Source organism: Manihot esculenta, chromosome 10 (genome assembly GCF_001659605.2).
Source record: "Manihot esculenta cultivar AM560-2 chromosome 10, M.esculenta_v8, whole genome shotgun sequence".
Taxonomy (NCBI): Eukaryota; Viridiplantae; Streptophyta; class Magnoliopsida; order Malpighiales; family Euphorbiaceae; genus Manihot; species Manihot esculenta.
The window spans coordinates 13,965,045-13,988,095 of record NC_035170.2 but is presented as its reverse complement, the minus strand read 5'-3'; the positions used below and the strand labels follow the sequence as shown (position 1 = coordinate 13,988,095).

General features: G+C 34.2%; 1 protein-coding gene across 3 annotated transcripts; it reads left to right on the top strand.

The window, feature by feature from the left end:
* The first annotated feature begins 5,754 nt into the window (after positions 1–5,754).
* On the top strand, positions 5,755–9,469 carry LOC110624623 (G2/mitotic-specific cyclin C13-1). Of its 3 annotated transcripts, none has more exons than XR_002489449.2 (8): positions 5,755–6,333; positions 6,713–6,945; positions 7,046–7,121; positions 7,318–7,394; positions 7,504–7,537; positions 7,658–7,807; positions 8,299–8,426; positions 9,026–9,469. XR_002489449.2 is itself a non-coding variant. In XM_021769832.2 (8 exons), the coding sequence occupies exons 1-8, from the start codon at positions 5,866–5,868 to the stop codon at positions 9,095–9,097; spliced, it is 1,245 nt and encodes a 414-aa protein (XP_021625524.1). In that variant the 5' UTR covers positions 5,758–5,865; the 3' UTR covers positions 9,098–9,469. The 3 variants fall into 3 exon arrangements, 2 of the variants coding, with proteins under 2 accessions (XP_021625526.1, XP_021625524.1); XM_021769832.2 differs by having other exon boundaries at positions 5,758–6,333; positions 8,292–8,426; XM_021769834.2 differs by lacking the exon at positions 8,299–8,426.
* Positions 9,470–23,051: the final 13,582 nt, after the last annotated feature.

Here is a 23,051-nt window from a genome sequence, read left to right as displayed (position 1 = left end):
AAGAGTTTTAAGTTATGTTATGTAATTTGAATATTGAGGATAGAGTTGTGCTTGACCAATACAGATTGTTAATCCCACTTGTATGTACATGGTCTTTATGATATGAGATACGAGGCTATGTTCAACCAAGCTTATGTATGATGAGATACCCCATTGGAGCATTTGATGAGGGCTCCAGTGGAGGTTTATGTTATGTTTATGTTTATGTACAGGTTGAGCTTGGTTGTTTTATGAGAATGTTTACAGGTTTATGAGTACTGTTGATCATGTATGGGATTAAGCAGGATTACAGGTTATGTCAGGCTTGCTACGGTTCCCGGCGGCCTTATGCCGATCTGGATCCTAGCGCCGGTAGCGGTCCGGATTTTCGGGCTGTTACACTTGGTCCTCCTGTAATCACATGAATAACACCCACAGGTTCACTGTCAGGGGCGGTTTCGGGAATTGTTACCTCAAGCACGAGCCTCCTATCCTTTTTATTCTTTCTAATGAACTTTCAAAGTGTGAAGTTTCTTATTAACCTCTCGATCTCGTCTTTCAAATGCCGACACTCCTCCGTTGTATGTTCTTAGTCTTTATGAAAACGGTAGTACTTGGTCTTATCTCACCTTCCAGCTTTCTTAGGGTTGAGTTTAGGAGGCCATCTAATATCCTTGTCATTTTTCCTGATCCATACTAAAATATGTGTTTATGAGTCATTCAGTAGGGTGTAATTCTTATACTTATTTTGGCCGTCCCTTCCTCGGGAGACTAGGTAACTTTTGTGTTCTCCCTATATCCTTGCTTCTCCATCTTTTGATCTTATTTTTTGCTCATTCTTTTGTCCTCTTCCTATCCTCCTTGGTATCTTGGAACAGCTCGTACTAGCTTCTATTCAACGTCCTTTGAAGCATCGTCTGATGACTCTTCTTCCTCAAACTTGTCCTTTTCTTTGGATCGCATCTGGATTGCTCCTATCTGAGGTCTTAAGGTATCAACAGAGACTTCCTCCCTTTCTCTAGGAGTCATAAGTCATGCCTCCTCCCGAGCATTGCATTGCTCAAAAGTAACCTGCAACCTTCTAACGTACTGGAGCATTTGCTCAATGCTCAAATTATTGAGATCTGCTTTATTGACTATTGAGGGCGTGTCTTGTCCACTGCTAGGGGTGGAAAAAATTATATCAGTAGTCTGAGAATCTCTAGTCATGTCGAGAGAGAAATGCGAGATTTCTTTTTAAAAGAAAAGGGGATAAGAGATCGGTTTTAATCCAAATGAACAGAGAAATTTCAATGGATATTTCTGGTAAGGGAACCAGATGATAATGCATAAAATAAATTGATGGCATAGTCGGAATGAAGCTATACTGTGATTGATCCAACAGAGTGTACATTTGTCTATGTGATCTTTCTCCTTTTATAATGTAAGAAGATAGAGATAAATATAACATTTTCTAATAATCCAACGATGATGTAGCCGGCTGCCTGACAAGAGATATTACCAGCGGATAGGTCGGTAATCTCGCGATTATAGGTATAATGGGGATACGCTAGACTGTGCTTGATAATGGTAATTTTGTGCCGAGACTCGATCCATCCAAGGAAGGGTGAGTCTTGGTGATGAACCATGCGTTATGGTGTCCGGGTGTCCGGGTCTTCTTTTCCTCAGGTGGGACCCCATTACCCAATTATTAGATCCTTGCCACATAGATTTATCCTGTGGTGACAACTTACTGCTTACTTTAGGCGAGTCTCATGTAGCATCAAATAGTATATGATATTATAATTAAAAAAATATTATTTGATTCTTATGATATAGAAAAACTTATTAGTTAGTTCTTTAGTTTTGAAAATTATATTAAAACGTCCCTAAGATTTTAAAAAGTTTACCGATTAGTCCCTCTGTTAAATTTAGTTGTCAAGTATTATAAAAATAAAAATTACCATTTAGTCCATGTGGTATAGAAAAACTCACTAATTAATCTATTGATTTTAAAAAATACATTAAAACGTCCCTAAAATTTAAAAAAAATCTACTAATTAATCCCTCCATCAATTTTAGTTGTTCAATCTTACAAAAAAGTTTCAAATGTTCTCAATATGAAGGAACTAATTAGTACACATTCTTATAAAATTGAGAGATCAACTAATTAATTTTCTCTTACTATAGGGACTAAATAGTAAAATATTTAATAGTTAAAATTAATGAAAAGACTAATTAATATACTTTTAATATCTTAAGGACACTTTAATATATTTTTCAAAATAAAATATCAACTAATAAGTTTTTTCATATTATAAGGACTATATAATAAATTTTTTTTATAAAAAAATCTAAAATACTTCTGATACAAAATAGCTAATTAGTAGGCATTTTTACAAAATGAAGGACTAACTAATTAGTTTTTCATATTATAAGGATTAAATAGTAAAGTATTTAACAATTAAAACTAATAAAATAATTAATTAGTATATCTTTTAAAATTTAAAGCATATTTTAATTTATTTTTTAAAATTGAAAAACCAATTCATATGCTTTGCTTTATTATAAAAATTAAATAGTAAATTTATTTTATAATAATAAAATAAAATTATATTTTATAAATTAATTAAATAAATATTTGTTTAAAAATATGAATCTGATTGATAAAATAAAATTTTAAAATTTTTAGTGATAATTTAAAAAAATGTAGAGAAAAACAATAGTTTGATAGAATATGTAATAAAAAATTAATATTTGTAATTTTAAATTTTTTAATTTTTAAAATATTTTTTTAATAAGTAGTAAAAATAAAAATACAGTATTATCAAACAAATAAGTTTAATATTTTTATAAAACACAAGAAACTGCAACAATAACCAACGCAATCTAAATAAGTCTAATTTAATTTTTTAAGCCACTTAAATCCATGTAAGTTTGTTAATGGCCAAATCATTAGTTATGTGGTCTTTAATAGTAATAAAAGATTTTATTGGAAAAAAAAATTAAATTAATCTTATTTAAACATATAGTAATTTAATTTGGTTTATTTCCAAAACTTTTTTTATTATAACTTTAAGATTTGATAATGAAGATGTGCAATGAATACTAATTATTTTATATTTCAATGGTGATTTTAGGTGATGTTTATTTATGTTTATATACTTGTGACGGTTTTTATACGTGGCTATTACATTTTCTTTTCATGTGTTATTAACAAATTTATTTTTAATGTTGCCGAAACGAAACTGTAATATGATTAATTTATAAGAAAAAAAATGTGAGTTGGTTGACGTCTACGACGGTTAGGCCAATACTCGAAGTCAATAAACTAAATAAAAAGGTAAATATAAGTAATTATCTAGAAATCAAGAGTGGTTATGTAACCATATCTTTTTATTTTTGCGATTATTAATTTTTATATTATAAGCAGATGAAATTAATTATAGTATTTTTTAGAAATTCGGTAAGTGTCGGTTAATTGATCCAAAATTTCATAATTACATGCATAATGAGAATCTGTTGAATTGTGCCTACTAACGATAACTTTCTGTGATAATTCGTTCTCTTTAGAGGAGGGCAACTCTTGATAAAGAATTGGATGTTATGGTGTCTGAATCTTTCTTTTCACCAGTAGAACTACGTATTGGCTTATCAAACTATTACCAGACCATATCTTATAATAACAACTTATAACTTATTTATATATTATAATAACAACTTATAATTTATTTTGGGATTATTATATTACATTAATTTTGTCGTTATAGCTCACATTTATATTGTGATTTTATTTAATAATAAATATGTTTTATGATATTTATGTAGATATAGGTTTATATAGATATTATGTTAAGAAGTATGAAATTAAATAATAAGTTACTAATTAAGCGTGCTAAGTGATAAAATATGACAATAAAATTTAGTAGAAGTATTAAATTTTATTTGGTGTATATGTAAATATATAATTAATAAAAAAGATATGTATTATTGATTTATAATTTTTTTTTTACAATATATAGTATGTTATTCATTATTAAAATATTATTAGTTTATTATTTGAATGATCATATATAGTAAGATTTTCTTAATTCAAGAGATATGCATAAAGTAAAGAGTTTTTTTTTTGAAGATCGAAAGGATTCAATTGATTATAAAAAATTACAATACCTAAAGGATACATAATAAATATAGTTTAAACCTACAAATAAGTTATACAAACTCAGTTGCTATAAATTTCGCCGCAATTAATGGTAGCCATAAAGGTTGTGGATATAAATTTCCACTCCATACAAATACTCATGAACAAGATTGAGAGGAGACATGCAAAACTAGATTCATCCAAGATGAACAGGCTGCACAGGAAGAAAAACGAAGAAACAAGAGAGTTTTTTTTGTGCTAAGTGTGTATGCATAAGTAAGTTTGAATGATAATATTATTCCAGGAAGTTTGAGTAGCAAATTTATTTATTTCAACGCTTTTAAAGTTTTATATTTTTAAATATTTTATTAAGTAATTTGAATTAAATTAATTATATAAAATAATGAATAATATTTATATTTCGGGATCAATTAAAATATTTAATAACATAATATTTATACTTAGTATAAATAAAGTATATTAAATTTATGCTTAAATTAATTATAATTAGATTTAATAAAAAAATATAATTCTAATTTTTTGAATTAAAATGCATTCAATTTTTATTTAATTAGAATAAAAATTATTTTTTAAAATAAAAAGGTTAAATATAATAATATAGTAAAAACAAATTCATATTTATCTCGTATTTTTTTTATGAGTTAGAAATTGAAAATTGAAGGAATAGAATTTGAAATCTCTCATATTACTCAATATATTTATTATCAGATTAAATCTGTGATGCTAATTTAATTGACTCTCCGCATATTTTAAACTTTTCAAAATAATATAACTTTATATTAGGAAAGGCTGACTGAGTATAATGTTTACGTGTTTTCAATTTTAATTCAAAATTTTCAAAATTTGTATAAGTTTCACTAATAAAATTTCCAGAATACCTATTACTTATTGCAATTGATTTTTTTCTTTTAAAATTTAAAGAAGGCTAACAAATTGAATATAAATGATGGGATGTATTTCTCCAAATGATAGTGATTATTTAGATTTTATTTTTTTGGATAATTTAATTAGAAAATTTAAAATTTTTAATAATTGTAAAAATTATTTTTATATATTTTTTTATTTATCGAAGCTGAGAGTTTTTATTTTTTTAGTGGATGAAAAATAATTTACTTTTTTATTCTAATTAAATTACTTTATGAAAAGTAATAAATTTGAAGCAAACAAAATTAAATTTCTTCATTCCTATCCTCAAAAGTATCCCGATTCACTACAATTATTTTTTTTTTAAATATGGATAAGTCATGATAAAAAATTTAAAGGATATCTAATATAAAATATGTCAATTAAAATAAAAAATACTTAAATTTTTTTAAAAAATACAAAAAAAATTATTTACTTTTCTTGAGTTTTTCACTTCAAATTATATAATTTATTTTAAATTTATAGTATCAATTTTATATTAAAATAATATCTTATAATATAATTCTCAAAATAAATGATATTTTAGAAATTGTGACTGTTTGCTAATGATAAAATATTACGAAATATTATTTTAATATAATTAATAGCTTAAAAATTTAATAAAATCACATTATAATTTTTTTATTTAATTTAATTTTTTTAAATGACCTTAACAGGAAAGCGTCTATAGCTGATCCAAAACAAAAAAGGCGGTAACAAACACATTTCAAATGGTGAAAGAAGCGGCATACTCTTGCGCCCTAGTGGTTGGAGACCTTTAATTAAACCCAAATTTTCCCTAAAATCAACTTCTATTTCGACTTCCGGCAACCCAAATCCAAATGAGAGAGATTCAGACCACCGTCAACTCCGCCCGCTCATCCTCCAAGAAGCGCCCCTCTTCTGTGGCTTCCGCTCCCTCCCTGCAATTCTCCAAGAAGCGAGTTCCTCTCGGTGATCTCACCAACTCTCCTAGTCTCATCACGCCGTCCACTCGGAACTCGGATCACCAGACAACCTGCAATAGTGAATGCATATTTAAGGTTGTAACTCAGAACTCTAACGTTGAAACCAGCGCGAGGCCTAAAGCCCGACTGAAGAAGAGGAATAAAAAAGATCCAGAGAACTCGTTAACCTCTGAGTCTACTCAGAATTCAGATGTTGAGGTCAATCGGAAGACTGAATGTAAATTAAAGATCAGTACTAAAAGCAACCCAGAGAACTCGCCCAGTAAGGGGTCGACTAAGGACTTGGGGTTGAGGAAATGTTCTTACTCGTCTTCTATATATGAGTATCTTCATTCCTTAGAGGTACAAGTTAATAAATTTCTGCTGTTATTGGTAATTTGGTTTTGGATGGTATTCATTGTTTGATTCGTAAGAAACTGAAAAAAGCAAAGGGAAGTTTTTTCGATAATTTTCTTTTCCGACTTGCTTACCTATCAGAGAAATTGGGACATACTGTTTTCCTTTCAAAATGGATCTTTTTCTGGCCTTTGTTTGCTTTTGAATATGTCGATTTTATCTGCTTTCTAATTGTACATCTAGGTTGGTTATACACACCTACACATTTATGAATGTGTGTCCAATATATTTGATTGATTCAGAGCATTTCAATATAAAAATTGAAAGATACATTAAACTGTAATGTGGAATTCTCATGGACTGTAAATGATGGTTGATTATTTAGATGGAGGACAAAAGAAGGTGCTTGTCAAATTACATGACGGAGGTGCAGACTGATATTTCAGTGAAAATGCGAGAAGTTCTAGTGGACTGGTTGGTGGAAGTTGCTGAGGAATACAAGCTTGTCTCTGACACCCTTTATCTCACTGTATCTTATATTGACAGATTCCTCTCTTGGCAAGTTCTGAGCAGGAACAATCTACAGCTTCTTGGCGTTTCTTGCATGCTTATTGCCTCGTAAATGAATATCACCTATTTCTGTTTTGTTTTTTTCTTTGGTCGTTGCTCATCACCCTTCCATTCAAGATTGTGATTATTGCCTGGTTTGATGCAACAGGAAATATGAAGAGATTAATCCTCCACATGTTGAAGATTTTTGCTATATAACAGATAACACTTACACCAAGGAAGAGGTATGCATGTTTCTGTTCTCAGAAGGGGGGAAGTGGAACAATCTAAGTACCCAGTAGTTGTGTCGGTTAGTTTGAGTAAAAATTCAGTGTTTAAGAATTATTCATTATTAGAAATTGTAGAAAATTTCTATTTATTCAATTTTTTGGAAACTAAACCAAGTAATTGGTTAAGCGATTGATTGTAGTAAATTTGCAGGTAGTCAATATGGAGAAACATGTACTTGAATTCTTGAACTATGAAATGAGTACTCCTACAACAAAAAATTTTCTCCGGTAAGATCTTTTGACAATTCAGTAGTAGTTTTTTGCATCTTACTTCTTCCTGGTGTATGCTTACTATTAATCAATGCAGCTAACTGCAAATTTCATGTTGGATTTCCAGGATCTTAACGAAAGCTGCTCAACAGAATTGCAAAGTAAGCCATCTTTTTTCCTTTTTTTTTTTCTAGACCTCAAGCGATTTTTTATTTTTAATTCCTATTCTTGTTTATATTTCCTCTATATTTCTGTTAACTCCATACTGCATGTATTTCCAGTCTCCTGATTTGCAATTTGAGTTCTTGAGTTGTTATCTTGGGGAGCTAAGTTTGTTGGATTATCGCTGTCTTCGCTTCTTACCATCAAGAGTTGCTGCATCAGCTGTTTTTCTGTCAAGGTTCACAATCCAACCAAAGATGCATCCCTGGGTAAGAAATTTATTCCATTATAATTTTACCCAAAAGTTTTTTTAAAAAAAGGGTAATCATGCCCTCATTTGGAGATTTTGATCTTGAAAGAAACCATGAGAAGTTTTATGAACATAGCCAACGCTAAACTCCGAATTTTTATGGTAAATTTTGTTTGCATTGGTTAAGCATGTAATATCGACACAAGGGTATACATCAAGAGATATTTCATATGAGACCTACAAATTTTTGTATGTAATCAGTTCCTAAATGTTACCTCAGTCTAAATAAGAATGACTAGTTAACATGCATGCGATGGTAACTTGGTGGCCAAGATTTAATGAATTTCAGTATCTGGAAGAGGAGCAAATTGTTTGCGACAAACTGACAATTAAGAGTGGCTAAGTTATAGGGTACGGAAATGACACGTGAGAAAGATATAAACTTTTTAAAACTGCTTTATTTTGGAAAAATTTCCAGTGTAATTAATTTGCTTGTTTGGCAGAGTGCAGCATTGCGAATCTGTTCAGGTTACAAACCATATGACTTGAAGGAATGTGTTCTTGCCATCCATAACCTGCAATTAAATAGAGAAGCATGTGCTTCCCAAGCAATAAGAGATAAATACTCACAACACAAGGTAATCTAGCATACAGTCCTTTCAAACTTTCATCTTGTAAGCATCTCGTTTCTTTGTGTGCTTCACACTGTGGATGTATGAGAAGTTGAGTTATTCATGGAGAAAATTAATGAAATAAATAAATAAGAAAAGCAAAACACACAAGACAAGAATTTTAGTGTCACTACGAGAGAATTCAAGTATACAAGAAATAGTTAGAATTAACACCCTAAACCCAATCCCACAACCCTGTGTACACAATATACCGGCTGTCGCAACGGTTGAAGATTACCTCTATAACCTTTTCCCTTTTATTGCCGTCGGTTGGGGCCAATGGGCACTCCAAGCCACTCTTATCCATAGAGTAACTTGGACACCAAATTTCATCCCCAATATGAATTATTTCTAAATAGGTCTTAACTTCCCTAGGATTTGGAGACACTTAAACCGATTTGATGACCCCATGAATTTGAGGCAGGATGAAAATCTTTTTTTTATCTTCTAATGCCAAGAATTGGTTTTGCTGCAACATTAGCTCATTGAATTTAGTCAAATTTGCATTGTCTGCGCAAAAATTGATGTGACATTTTCCTCCCTGCTATTTTCTTTTTTGGAAGCAGTTTAAGTGTGTGGCAACATTGTCTTCTCCGGTAGGAATCCCTGAGCTTTACTTTCAGGACATTGAGGAATAATGGTTCAGAAGTCTCAAAAACGGTTCACTTTGAAGTTTGAAGTAGCGTTTGTTCCTTCTTTCCATGGATCTGAAAATTTAATGTCATCCTGTTCTGGCTAAACTTGAGGCTGTCACATGTTACTTCTGGTTGAAATTGAGGGAATGAAGACTTTGGCATTAGAATGAAATACTGTGGCAATCATTATTAGCCAGAATTACAATTTTTATTGGTTGAATTTGATCTTAGAATTCTAAAAGCCTCCTGTAGATCTTGTTAATTAGGTTGAGGCACTCAGTATATTGCAATTGGAAACCCCAGATCCTTGTATCAACATTTTTGGACATAGAATTTCTTCAGATGTATAGCTTTCCATTATTACTATGATTATCATTATTATTAGTTTGATTCTGAATGAGATTCAAATTCACAACCTTAATGAGGACAGCTTCAATACTGAACTGAACTTCACTGGTATTTGTCCAAATTAATCTAAAATGCTTTGATTTATGCTTTAATCACTCCCAATTTTTGGCTACAACATTTAAAACATATCTTTATTTTAATTGTTAATTATATATATATATATATATATATATATATATATATATATATACACAACAATTACTATGGAGTGTAACAATAAAATTGATTTATACTTTCAAGGAAATATAAAAAAAATAATGATTTTTATAAAAAATCAGTTGATATTTTTTAATTATTAACATTGACGTACAATAAGAATTTTACTTACTGTTAAGGTTTTTAAATGTGAATTAAAAGAGTAATAAATATATTAAATTATAATAAAAAAAGAGATAAAAATATTATATTTCCCTTCAATAAAAATACCTATACAAATAATATAAACCTAATTAATACTCTATTAAAAAGTGGAAGAATAACTCTTAAAACCACTATTAATCTATTAATAAAAAATAGAGTGTATTAAGTATTAGCTATTTAATTCCTGTGTATAAACTGTTAATTATTTTTTTTTTTTTCTTTCACACGTGGAGATAAATAGTTATATTTTATAAATTTCATATTTCTTAACAAGTAGCACAGCCTAACTATACTAGTAATTCTCATTCCTTTCTGAATCCAAGGGAGCTTTCAGATCACAATAGTAGTAGCATGCCTCTCCCTCCCTCCCAATCACTAGATTTTGACTAGCTAGACCATATTTAGCATTGTTGGAAATGTGATTAATAAAACAAAATATTAAAATAATAAAACAAATTTTCCTAATGATTATTTTTAACATGATTTTTTCTTTGATCTCGTAACCTCAATGCAAACATATCTTAGTGGACCATGACGCAATTGGTCATTGTTGGCTATGTAATAGTTAGGGCTGATTTTTTATTATTAGGTTAGATATTGTCTAAAACTAGAGAATTTCAGTGTTACGTGTAGACTAATATATATTTTTATTTATTCAATATAATATTTTTAATTTTAATTTATTTTCTAAATAAGGATAAATTTTTTAATGAACTTTTATCTATTTTTTTAATTAGTATATCTACTTTATTTAAAATAATGTAAAATAATTATTATAGCAATTTAAACTTTATTACTTCAGCACTTAGCACTCATATGTTTAGTTGGTGGTAAATATATCTGAGTAAATTTGAGAGATCTCAAGTTTTTACTCCCTAATTTTTATTCCAAAAGAAAAAAACTTCATTATTTCAAAAATAGCTTAAATATAACGTAGTACATTAACTTATATTTTCATTATATAGAGCTATCAAAGAATTATATTTAGCCTGTAATACTACTTCGCAACAATTAATGGATTTTTTTTTTAAACAAACACTAATTTTATATATAAACACTATCAAGGAAGAGAACATCAAGTAGAAATAATAAGAAACAATACCTGATATAAGAGTATGAGCGATTTGCAGACTTCCTGACATAAGAGACATACAATTTGAAGCTCATGTAAAAGAGTTTTGATATTTTTTACTATACTACCAACATAAGAACAATCTATAATAGAAGCATTAATAGCCTGAACAACATGAAAAACATCAGATTCCAGTAAAATGGGGTCATAACCACCATCTTTAAGCCAACTCAATGCTTCCCTAATTGCCATAGCCTCAGCAACAGCAATATGATTGATACTTGTGTGAAACTGCACACTACCTCCAAAGAAAGTTACTGCATTATCACTAATCAACCAATCCAAACCACACCTAGAAACTCTAGCAACCTCAGAGGCATCAATATTACAATTAATGAGTATTAGAGGAGGGGCACCATTTTACCACAACATTATCATGCACTAAAAAAGGTTGCAATTGTTCCCCACGATGAGCATTGTATCCCATTCATATAAGTTTGTCAATGCATGAGAACAAAGTTGAGTTGATAGAAAAGGCAAAGATCTGTGATGCCAAACCAACTGACTTCTAAGCTACCATAGAGACCAAAGTAGCATAAAAAATTTGTAAATCATGTCCATATCATAGGTAGAGAAAATAGCATCTGTCCAATCCAAAAGAGTAGGAAAATTGCTCCAATTAAATTGGCCAAGTTCCATCAAGTATTGCACTGCAAATGGACAATGAAGAAAAGCATGACTAGCATCCACAAACTGGGCATAAGAGAGAAACATGAACTCCACGTGTAACTAAGTTAAGATGGACAGGAAGGGCACCAACACATGAACGCTATCCCAGATTCTTCACCTTACTTGGAACATTAATTTTTCAAAACTTTTTCCAAACAGAAGATGATAGAAGGGTAGTATTTGATGGAGCAGGATGTTGAGACATTAACATGTAATAACCACTTTAACAGTGTAGTAACCACGAGGACTATTAATTCACATCCAAGAGTCATGCTTGCCTAGATGGCACAAAGGAATTTGTTATATAAGATTAACCTCATTAGCAGTAAATAATGATTGGAGAAAATCTAAATTCCAGCATTGCAGGTTAAGATGAAAAAGATTCCTCACCATTACATCTTCCATCCCAGTACTATTTGCAGATTGAATAAAAGGATTATGACATCAGGTAACCAAGGATCAACCTATACACGAGTGGTCATACCATCTCCAATCATTTGTCGAACACCAAGCTGTAAGGCAGACTTAGCCTCTCATATACTCCGCCAGGAATAATTAGGATTAGAATCCAAATTGGATTCTACAAATGCATTATTAGGAAAATACCTGGCTTTATAAATATGACCAACCAATGAATCCAGATCTGTAATGAGCCTCCACCCTTGCTCAGCCACCATTGCCAAATTGAATTCATGAACTTTCTGAGAGGAAAGTCCACATTCATTTTTATGAGCACACAATTTATCCCAACGCAGCCATCTAATACCACCATTGGTCGACCCATTGCTCCATCAATACTGATTCATCATTTTTTCTAGAGAAGCATAAATATCTAGAGGGAGTAGAAAGGCACTCACAATATAGAAAGGACTAGCTTGAGCTACTGATTTCAGCAGAATTTCCTTACCTTCAGAGTCGACGCTTCCAACCTTGCATTCTATTCTAACTTTATCAATAACAAACTGGAAAACATATTTTTTCTTTCGACCAACGAGGGAAGGCAAGCCAAGATAAGAATCCGATTATTCTAACACTAGAGAATTGAACATACCAGGATAACTTTTATAGAACCAGCCAATTAGTTGTCTAAGAGAGTTCATCGCAATTCTTGCCACTGCCCTAATCCTATTGATTTTATTAACTGCGACATTCAAGTTTACTTTCACTGAATTTAAGCATGGCGGGGACCAAGATCAAGAAAGAGGAATATTCCGGCTCCGATGAGTGATGTTCTTCCTACTTGTTTGAAAGAAGTCTTTGGAAGCTTTGATGGCCTAGGAGATGATCTCTGGAAAAGGACGAACTTCGTTGTCGAAGACTATGGCATTTTGGGGCTTCCAGATGTACCAGAACATGAAGGAAAATAAAATGACTAGATTATCACTATCATCATATCCATTCGCCTGTATAAGTCACTAATTGAATCAAGAAATCTGCCATTAAAAGACCTTGAATGAAGGAAAATCGCAATCTGAAAGGGGAATGAATCCAGATCTCCATAGCCTTTGGAGTCTCTCGTTCATCATGAAATTTACAAGCGTCCGCTATATACAGCAAGCACATGTGCAATAACTCTCGGGTCGACAGTTTTCCTTTGGTCATTTTCCATAAGAAGACAACTATCTTTGGTGGTAAGAAGAGTCTCCAAAAGTTTCACCAGAAAACCCGAGAATTCTTTTGTGTATTGGGTTCAGGCCCTGCAACGTTTCTCATCGTCGTACTGTTATGGATTTCCTTTTCTACATAGTATCCAGATTTCACTATGTAGAACCCCTGTTTATTGTGATGCCAAACAAAGAAATCATCCTAACCAAACAAGGGAACGAGAATGTATAAAATGTTTTGGATTTTTCGTTCCTTAAAATTTTCAGTAAGAACACACAGGTCCGAAGAGTATGAGTTCTGATGCACAAGTTGGCGAAGTCATGCAACCGACAGGTTATGATTCACTTTAACTTTTGGCAGGGGCTTTAAAAAAAAAAATTAAAACCTTAGGAAAAAATTTCTCCGAATCAGGTAAAATTTGAATTTATTGGGCTTAAAAAAAATATAACAAATTTTATTTTTTTAAAATAAAAAAATTAAAATTTTATCACACTCACACTTATAAACACTTATAAAGTGTAGTAAATTCACTGTTAAATCAGAAATTTCTAATCTAGCAGAGTTCGACAACATCTTAACAGAAAACCGACATACTTTTTGTTGACAGAACAAGACCTCTTCTACAGTATTAAAGCTTTTACCAACCAATTACTTTTTTCACTAAAAAGTCATTGCTAACTCGTAATATTTTTCTCTTCTCTTTAAAAACTCCTCCCTTTTCCTTTTTCTCTTTTCCTTACTCCCTTCTCTTATATTTCTCTTAAATTACTATCTCATAATTCTTTTTCCTTCTCTCATATTTCTCTCAAATTACTCTTTCATAATTCTTCTTTACCCTCTCATATTTCTTCTCTACTCTATCATATTTCTTACCTTTTGATTCAAAAATTTATTTATCATTTAATCTTCTATCGGTGAAGTAGATTTTTTGATCACAATAAATATGTTTTTTTAAAAAAATTATATTTGATTAAATTGATATAAATAAAAAGAGTAATAACAAAAAAAATTGTTTTATAGATTTATTTATTTAATCGGACGAGATAATCTGTAGACACGGAAAGTTGTAATCGTCGTCCTTTATACAAGTAAGTCATTAAAAAATATTTATAAATTAATGTATGTTATATTATTATTTGAAATTAGTTAATAAGTTTATGCTTATAAAAAAATTGTAGTTTGTCATAAAATAGTAGAATCAATTAAATTTTAGATTTGTAGTTGGAAAAAATTAAAGTTGTATTTATTTGAGAAATATAAAAAAAATTAATAATATTTGTAATATATTTATATTATTTATAATAATGTGATAAATAATAGAAAAATGCCTTAAAATTATATATATTATTGGAAAAATTTTTTATAGGAATAAATTCTATAACCATAAAAGAATGCTAGATGCTCTTTATTTATATACAATATAGATCACAAGCATTACATATGAATTATTTACTGAACTTGCAACTTAACTTTCCTACAAAGTTGCATGTGATCTATTCTGTACTATTATAATTATGATATGTAATACGACTATGCATGTGACATGTTCTGATACATACTACAAAAGTGTGACATGTTCTGATACATACTACAAAAGTATGACATGTGCTTTGACCTTGCATGTGATTTGTTCTTATACATAATATAAAATTATGACATGTACTTCAACCTTGCATGTGACTTTCTAATACATACTACAAAATTATGACATGTACTTCGACATTGCATGTGACTTATTCTGTTCTAATACATATTACAAAATTCGACCTTGCATGTGACATCTTCTGATACATACAATATAATAATGACATGTACTTCAAACTTGCATGTGAAATATTTTGATACATGCAACACAATAATGACATGTACTTTGACTTTGAATGTGAACTATTATGCAAATATTGAATGTGACTCATAAATACATAAATTGCATGCAAACTATTATGCTATTATTTGGAAGCATATGCTAACATTGCATATTACTCATATCTACAAAGGTTGCTTGTGAGTTTTTTTCCCTTACAATTTATAAATGCTACACAATACTTACTTTTTTAATGATATTTATTGTAAATTTATGACTTATTTGTTCACATTTTATTTTACAGTTATGACGAGCAGATAAAATTACCGTGATTACACAAGTCCGGGACCTCATGATCAATCTTTGTTGACGCAACAACAGTCTCATACATTGCAATCAGTTTGGAATGAGGAAATTGCAAATGAACCACTATATTGTAGGCAATCTGCGAATATTCTAAAGTAGAATTTCCACCCTCGTATTGAAGCATATCTTAAAATTTTGGATTTTATGGTGCTGTCAGATTATGATTCTTTTCGTTTGATCATCATTTAATAACAACATTGGTTGAGAGATGGCGTCCAGATATGCACACATTTATGATGCTGGTGGGAGAGTATATAATTACTCTCTAGGACATAAGTGTTATTTCAGGCCTACCTATAGATGGAGATGTTGTTGTCGGTAACTCGATTACAAATTGGATGATACATTATCAACAACTTTTAGGTCTCATACCTCCCGCTAATATAATGCGTGGTAACTCTTTGCCATTAAGTTGGTTAATGAAAAATTTTAATGAGCTACTAGATAATGCTGATGAAGAAGTGGTTCAGAGATATGCCCGTACTTATATTTTAAGAATCATTGGAGGTTCTTTTTTCATTGATAGAAATCCTAGTAAGGTCAACATAATGTTTTTGCCTCTTATTGTCAATTTACATAGAGCTATATGTTGGGGTTCAGCATGCCTTGCTTGGTTATATAGGGAACTTTGTTGGGCCATAGATCCGAGAGTATCTCAATTAGGTGGAGCACTACACATTTTCCAGATATAGGAATGGGACTGATTTATTTTAATAGTATCATCTATAAATATATGAGATCCACACAATGATACTCCACTTAGAAGTCGGTTAGTATTTTTTGCTTATTATGACATTATTTTACCTTGCATGTGATGCATTCACATCAAATTCTTAAGTTTTATTTTATATTAATTTCAGGTGGAGTACTGCACGACATATCACTCAATTTGTTATACATATTTTGATAGAGATATGCTATAAATTTGATAGAATGGGCGATCCAAAGGTATAATATAAAATATTTAATGTACTTTGATTAGTAAGACATTTCTTATGTTATTGTATATCTTTTTTTTTTTCCAAATGGTATGGGAGTCACATTCAGATGGACTCCTGCATCATTACCATTGTATTGTATGCAAAGCCGCGATATTTGAAGAGCAGTGGTTCCTTTAATATGCTTTCACGTGATAGAATGGCATCAACAAGATAGAGTGTTACGCCAATTCGACATGCAATAACTAATACCAAATCTACCATGCCAGCCAGTTAATCTTCATTGCACATTGTTATTCTCATCTGATAGTAATTGGATTACAGTTTATGCGCATTAGATTGTCATATGAGAAGATAGATGACAGAGATTGGTTGAAGCAGCACCATTAGTCATTCAGAATACCTAGAATGGTATAGAAGAGTATCTCATCGATGGATATTGCATTGTGGTGCAGCTATTGGTATAGTGGTAATATTTTATTATTCAATATATTTTCATATGTATATATTTATTTAAAATATTATTGTTTAATTATATAATGTCAATAGGAGGACGATATTGAGAATAGTCATCTGATAAATCAACAATTTCTTAATCCAGACACAAATCTTATTGAAATACAGACAACAGCCATATTCTATGCCATAGAGGAAGAGAAACGAATAACTGAGATGCCTCTACCATGGTCTGCTCCTCGAGTGCATCCTATGCCAGATGATGCTGACGAGCCAATTGACCCGCCGAGGAGACCTAAGAGTACATGTAGCTCATGCCGAAGCCAATGTTGATGCACATATCACTATTCTGGCAATGTCATAATTTTGGCACCCGTTTCATTCTATACTCATCGATCATTTGGTATGATTGGACAATCATCAGCAGAACCTAGTGTTCCATAAGACAGTGGAGCACAATATACTATGTGGACATATGGTAGTTATATGCCACCACCTCATACAATCTTGATGCAGTAGTCCTTCCAGTAAGTTGGTATTCAAGATCATCCATTTCAGATGCAGACCCCGGTAGGTAGTATTTTTGATACTTTTGCTCGAGATGCCAACTCCATTAATGCATTTTCTACTAGACATTCTGTGGATATTTCTTCATCTGGTCTAAGAGTACAACTATTCTCTGACCATTTTGTACAGTACACGTCGGGCTAGCTTGCATCTGATGATATCTTTTTACCATCACAATATATTGCAACACAACATCCAAAGTCGGGGGCTCTTGATCTTAATATTCTCATGACCTCCACAAATATTGATCCTGCTGCTGCTGAAAGTAAGGATACAAGTGGTGACCATCGGTCACATAGAACTCGATGTCTATATGAAAGAAGAGGACGTCTATGTGCCACGGAAGGACATTTGTATCATCCTTAGCATTATTTTTTAACTTTATCATTTCTAAATATATTATCTTATTTTTATTACCTTCCACCGTTCCTAAATACTTAGATGTATTCTTTCATTTTATTTTTTATACTTTCTACTTTCATAAATATGTATATTAAATATTTATAAATCAATTGTAATATTTGAACAAAATAAACTATGCCATATAATACTTTTCCAAGCCCAAAAATGAATTATTACCAATGTAACGACCCGGAAATCCGGACCGCTACCGGCGCTAGGATTCAGGTCGGCTTAAGGCCGCCGGAACCCGTAGCAAGCCTACATGCATCCTGTATACCTGTTTAATCCCATACATGATCAACAAACATACATAAGAATTAAAAACTTTTCTTCATACACCAAACTCAACCTGTGCATGCACTGTATTCATCATATACATAAACATTAATCCCTCTGTGGGATTTCATCAAAGCCTCAATGGCAATATATATCCTGTGCTGAGTTGGTTCACATATACATCATAAAATAAGATCATGTACATACCAAGGGATTAACACATACTATGGTCAAGCACAACTCTATCCTCAATAACATAGTTACATAAACATAACTGCCAAACTTTACATTACATTCTTATCATATGTCATGTCCACATACTCTAGCTATTACATACATATGACTTGACTTCACTCTAGCTGACTTCTTGATCTCTCCTGTACCTGCAACTCTGGGGATAATGGGAGAGGGGTGAGCTAAAAGCCCAGTGAGCAGAAACTAAAAACATTTGTTTTAATTCCTCCATTTTTAGGTATATTATTATTCATTTTTATTTTTATTATCAAATAACTTTTATTTTCATTTCTTTTCTTATTCATGCTTTCATGTATGCGTCATAACACAAACATTTCACAACAAGGATGAACTTGTCACCATTTAGCCCCTATCCTTCTTACTTATACATGCCGGGGGCGTAGAGCCGTAGCAGGCACACCCGGACTTCCATAATCAATCATAGTGCCAGGGGCGTAGAGCCGTAGCAGGCACACCTGGACTCACATAGGCTATCATGACATACGAGGGCTAATGGATCATCCAATGTTCATCCACATCAACAACAAATTATGCAATGCAACATATTCGTGCATTCTAATGCGAACAACCTAATATTGCATGGCAGAATGATGCATGGGCAATGCTTTATGATTCATTCATTTATTTATTTACTTTAAAACTTAAGGGGTGTTCCACTCACCTGGTAACTGAAGCTTGACAACGAACTCTGAACAACTATCTCACAACCGGGGGTCTCGGTTCCTCGGGTCCGAACCTACACAGGTGGACTCAAATGAGGCACCAAACATACATGAACGTGACTCTTAAAAGCTCCCCAAAAACCCCCTAAAACATCCTGAAAACATCACATGAGAACATGCAAGAAATGGCTGAACAGGGCACTTTCGGCGGCAGGTTCGGCGGCCGAAAGTCCCTCTGCAGCCGAAAGTCATGCAGGTTCGGCGGCACTTTCGGCGGCCGAACCTCCCAGACAGAGACGAACCTTGAGTTTCGGGGGCAGGCTTCGGCAGCCGAAACTGCCTCCACAAGGGGGTTCGGCGGCCGAAAGTCACTTTCGGCGGCCGAACCTGAGTTTCTGCCGAAGGGCAGAAACTTGGCTCCCTTGTGTCCACAGCCTCCAAAACGCCTCAAAACCTGCATAAACGTGCTTCTACTCATGCATACACATCATACAAGTTCCTAGGGGCCTCAAACAAACATATACCCCATCTACAACACTTCAAACACACATCAAACATGCAACATTGTTCAAAAATCACATAAACCTAACATATGCTCAACTAATTCTAACATGCTTCTCTACCCCTTAAAACTTCATGAAACTCATTTAAAACATACATTGAGCTTAAGATCGGCTCTTACCTCTTGAAGATCGAGAAAGAGACGACTCAACTCGGAGATCCAAGCACGAGAGCTCCTGAGTTTCCAAAGCTCCAAAACTTGCCTTTAAAGCTTAAAACTTGCAATGTGGGTTTAAAACTCAAGAAAGATGGAGGAGATCTAGTGAAAGAACACAAGATTTGAGGAGAGGGAGATCGGAAGCTTGTTGTGGCCGAAAATGGGAGAAAACCTCGCCCATTTCGGCTAAGGGTCCCTTTTTATAGTGGCTGGCCAGGCCACGTTCGGGGGCCGAAGGTGCCTCCGCATGCATGCAAGGTTCGGCGGCCGAACTTGGAGTTCGGCGGCCGAACCTGCATTTCCCTCACTCAAAACTTTCGGGCGCCTAAAGTCCCTCCGAAAGCATGCATGTTCGGCGGCCGAACCTCAAAGTTCGGCGGCCGAACCTGGGTTTTCCTCCAAAGATTTTTCATGCAAAAACTCATTTAATTCTTACTTAAAAACATGAAATACATGAAAACATTTCATAAAATCATAGTTTTACCCTTCTAGAGGTTTCCGACATCCGAGGTCCCACCGGACGGTAGGGATTCCGATACCGGAGTCTAGCCGGGTATTACATTCTCCCCCCCTTAAGAACATTCGTCCCCGAATGTTCCTCAACTAACATATAAAGCATGGCATTAATCATAACATACAACATATCATACATGCAACACATAGAACAACTAACACTCACCTCAAAACAGATGGGGGTACTGCTGGAGCATGGACTCCCGTGTCTCCCATGTGCATTCCTCTAAGTTGTGGTGGTTCCAAAGGACCTTTACCATCGGGATTTCCTTGTTCCTCAACTTTCTGATCTGAGTGTCTAAGACCCGCACTGGCTGTTCTACATAGGTGAGATCCTCATGGATCTCCATATCAGGCTCACTAAGAACCTTGCCCGGATCTGACACGAACTTCCTCAACATGGAAACATGGAAAACCGGATGGATTCTCTCCATAGAAGCAGGCAAGTCCAGCTTGTACGATACATTCCCAATCCTTTGCAGGACTTCAAAGGGTCCAATATACCGCGGAGCTAGCTTACCCTTCTTACCAAACCGAACCACCCCTTTCATCGGAGACACCTTGAGCAATACTAGATCCCCCTCCTGAAACTCTACCTGTTTCCTGCGGATGTCTGCATAACTTTTCTGCCTGCTGGTGGCAGTCTTTATCCTTTCTCTGATCATGGGCACCACCCTGCTGGTAATCTCTACAAGCTCAGGCCCTGCTAAGGACCTCTCTCCTACCTCTTCCCAGCAAACGGGTGACCTGCACTTCCTCCCATATAAAGCTTCATATGGAGCCATCCCTATGCTAGCATGATAGCTGTTATTGTAGGCAAACTCCACCAAAGGTAGATGTTGCTTCCAAGAACCGCCAAAATCTAGCACGCACATTCTGAGCATATCTTCTACGGTCTGGATGGTCCTCTCTGACTGTCCATCAGTCTGGGGGTGGAAGGCAGTACTGAAATCTAACCTGGTGCCCATAGCACTCTGCAGACTCCGCCAAAACCTGGAGGTGAACTGGGGCCCTCTATCTGACACTATAGATACCGGGACCCCATGTAGTCTGACGACTTCATCCACATAAACCTGTGCTAACTTATCCACAGAGTAGTTGCTCCTAACTGGAATGAAGTGAGCAGATTTGGTGAGTCTGTCCACAATCACCCATATGGAGTCTAGTCTGTTGGATGTTGCCGGTAACCCCACTACGAAGTCCATAGCTATGTTCTCCCATTTCCATTCTGGAATAGGTAGCGGGTTAAGCATTCCAGCCGGCTTCTGATGCTCTAGTTTCACCCTCTGACACACATCGCAGGCTGACACGAACAGTGCCACGTCCTTCTTCATAGCTGGCCACCAATACACTCTCTTCAGATCCTGATACATCTTGGTGGCTCCAGGGTGAACACTATACCTGGTATTATGGGCTTCCCCCATAATATCTCCCTTCAGACCAATGTCATCTGGCACACATAATCTGTTCCCGTAGCGGAGGATCCCCTTATCATCGAATCTGAACTCACTATCTTTGCCTGACTGAACAGTCCTGGCAATCTTCACTAACTCTGGGTCCTCATGCTGTTTCTGAGCCACTTGCTCCAGAAACACTGGTGTTACCTTCATCTGTGCAATCAAAGCACCTGTGCCAGACAACTCCAACTGTAATCCCTCGCTCATAAGTCTGTGGAACTCCTTCACCACCGGCCTCCTCTCTGCTGAAATGTGGGATAGACTGCCGAGTGATTTCCGGCTTAGGGCGTCTGCCACAACATTCGCCTTACCCGGATGGTACTGAATCTTGCAATCATAGTCACTCAACAGCTCTACCCATCTCCTCTGCCTCAAATTCAGATCTCTCTGACTCAAGATGTGCTGCAGGCTCTTATGATCTGTGAAGATCTCACATTTTACCCCATAGAGGTAATGCCTCCACATCTTGAGTGCAAAGATGACTGCTGCCATCTCAAGATCGTGTGTGGGGTAATTCAGCTCATGCTTCTTCAGCTGCCTCGAAGCATAAGCGATCACCCTCTCATTTTGCATTAGCACACAACCCAGTCCCACACGGGACGCATCACAATATACTGAGAAGTCATCATCACCTTTTGGCAGAGCTAACACCGGTGCTGAAGTCAACCTCCTCTTAAGCTCCTCAAAGCTTTCCTCACACTGATCGGTCCATATGAACTTCTGATTCTTCTTTGTCAATTTGGTCATAGGAGCAGCAATCTTTGAGAAGTCCTGAACGAACCTCCTGTAGTAACCTGCTAAACCCAAAAAACTTTTGATCTCGGTCACTGTGGTGGGTCTAGGCCAGTTAGCTACAGCCTCTACCTTCTTGGGGTCTACTTCAATACCCTGTTCTGACACAATGTGCCCCAAGAATGAAATGCTCCTAAGCCAAAACTCACACTTGGAGAACTTGGCATACAAGCCATGCTCTCTCAAGGTCTGCAAAACTATCCTCAGGTGATGGGCATGCTCCTCTGCATTTCTGGAATACACTAAGATATCATCTATGAAGACAATAACGAAGTGATCCAGATACTGACTGAATACTCTGTTCATGAGGTCCATGAATGCTGCAGGGGCGTTGGTCAACCCAAACGGCATCACAAGGAACTCATAGTGCCCATACCTGGTCCTGAAAGCTGTCTTCGGTACATCTTCATTCCTTATCCTCAACTGATGGTACCCTGATCTCAGATCTATTTTGGAGAGACAACCTGCTCCTGCTAGCTGGTCGAATAGATCGTCGATCCTCGGCAAAGGGTACTTGTTCTTGGTAGTGACCTTGTTCAACTGTCTGTAGTCGATACAAAGTCTAAGGGATCCATCC

Bases quoted from the DNA above. Each gene is read 5' to 3' on its own strand.
- LOC110624623 (XM_021769832.2), top strand. From the start codon at position 5,866: ATGAGAGAGATTCAGACCACCGTCAACTCCGCCCGCTCATCCTCCAAG. The intron at 7,808-8,291 runs GTAAGAAATTTA...CTTGTTTGGCAG, and splicing joins AACCAAAGATGCATCCCTGG to AGTGCAGCATTGCGAATCTG. The intron at 8,427-9,025 runs GTAATCTAGCAT...TTTTGGAAGCAG, and splicing joins ATAAATACTCACAACACAAG to TTTAAGTGTGTGGCAACATT.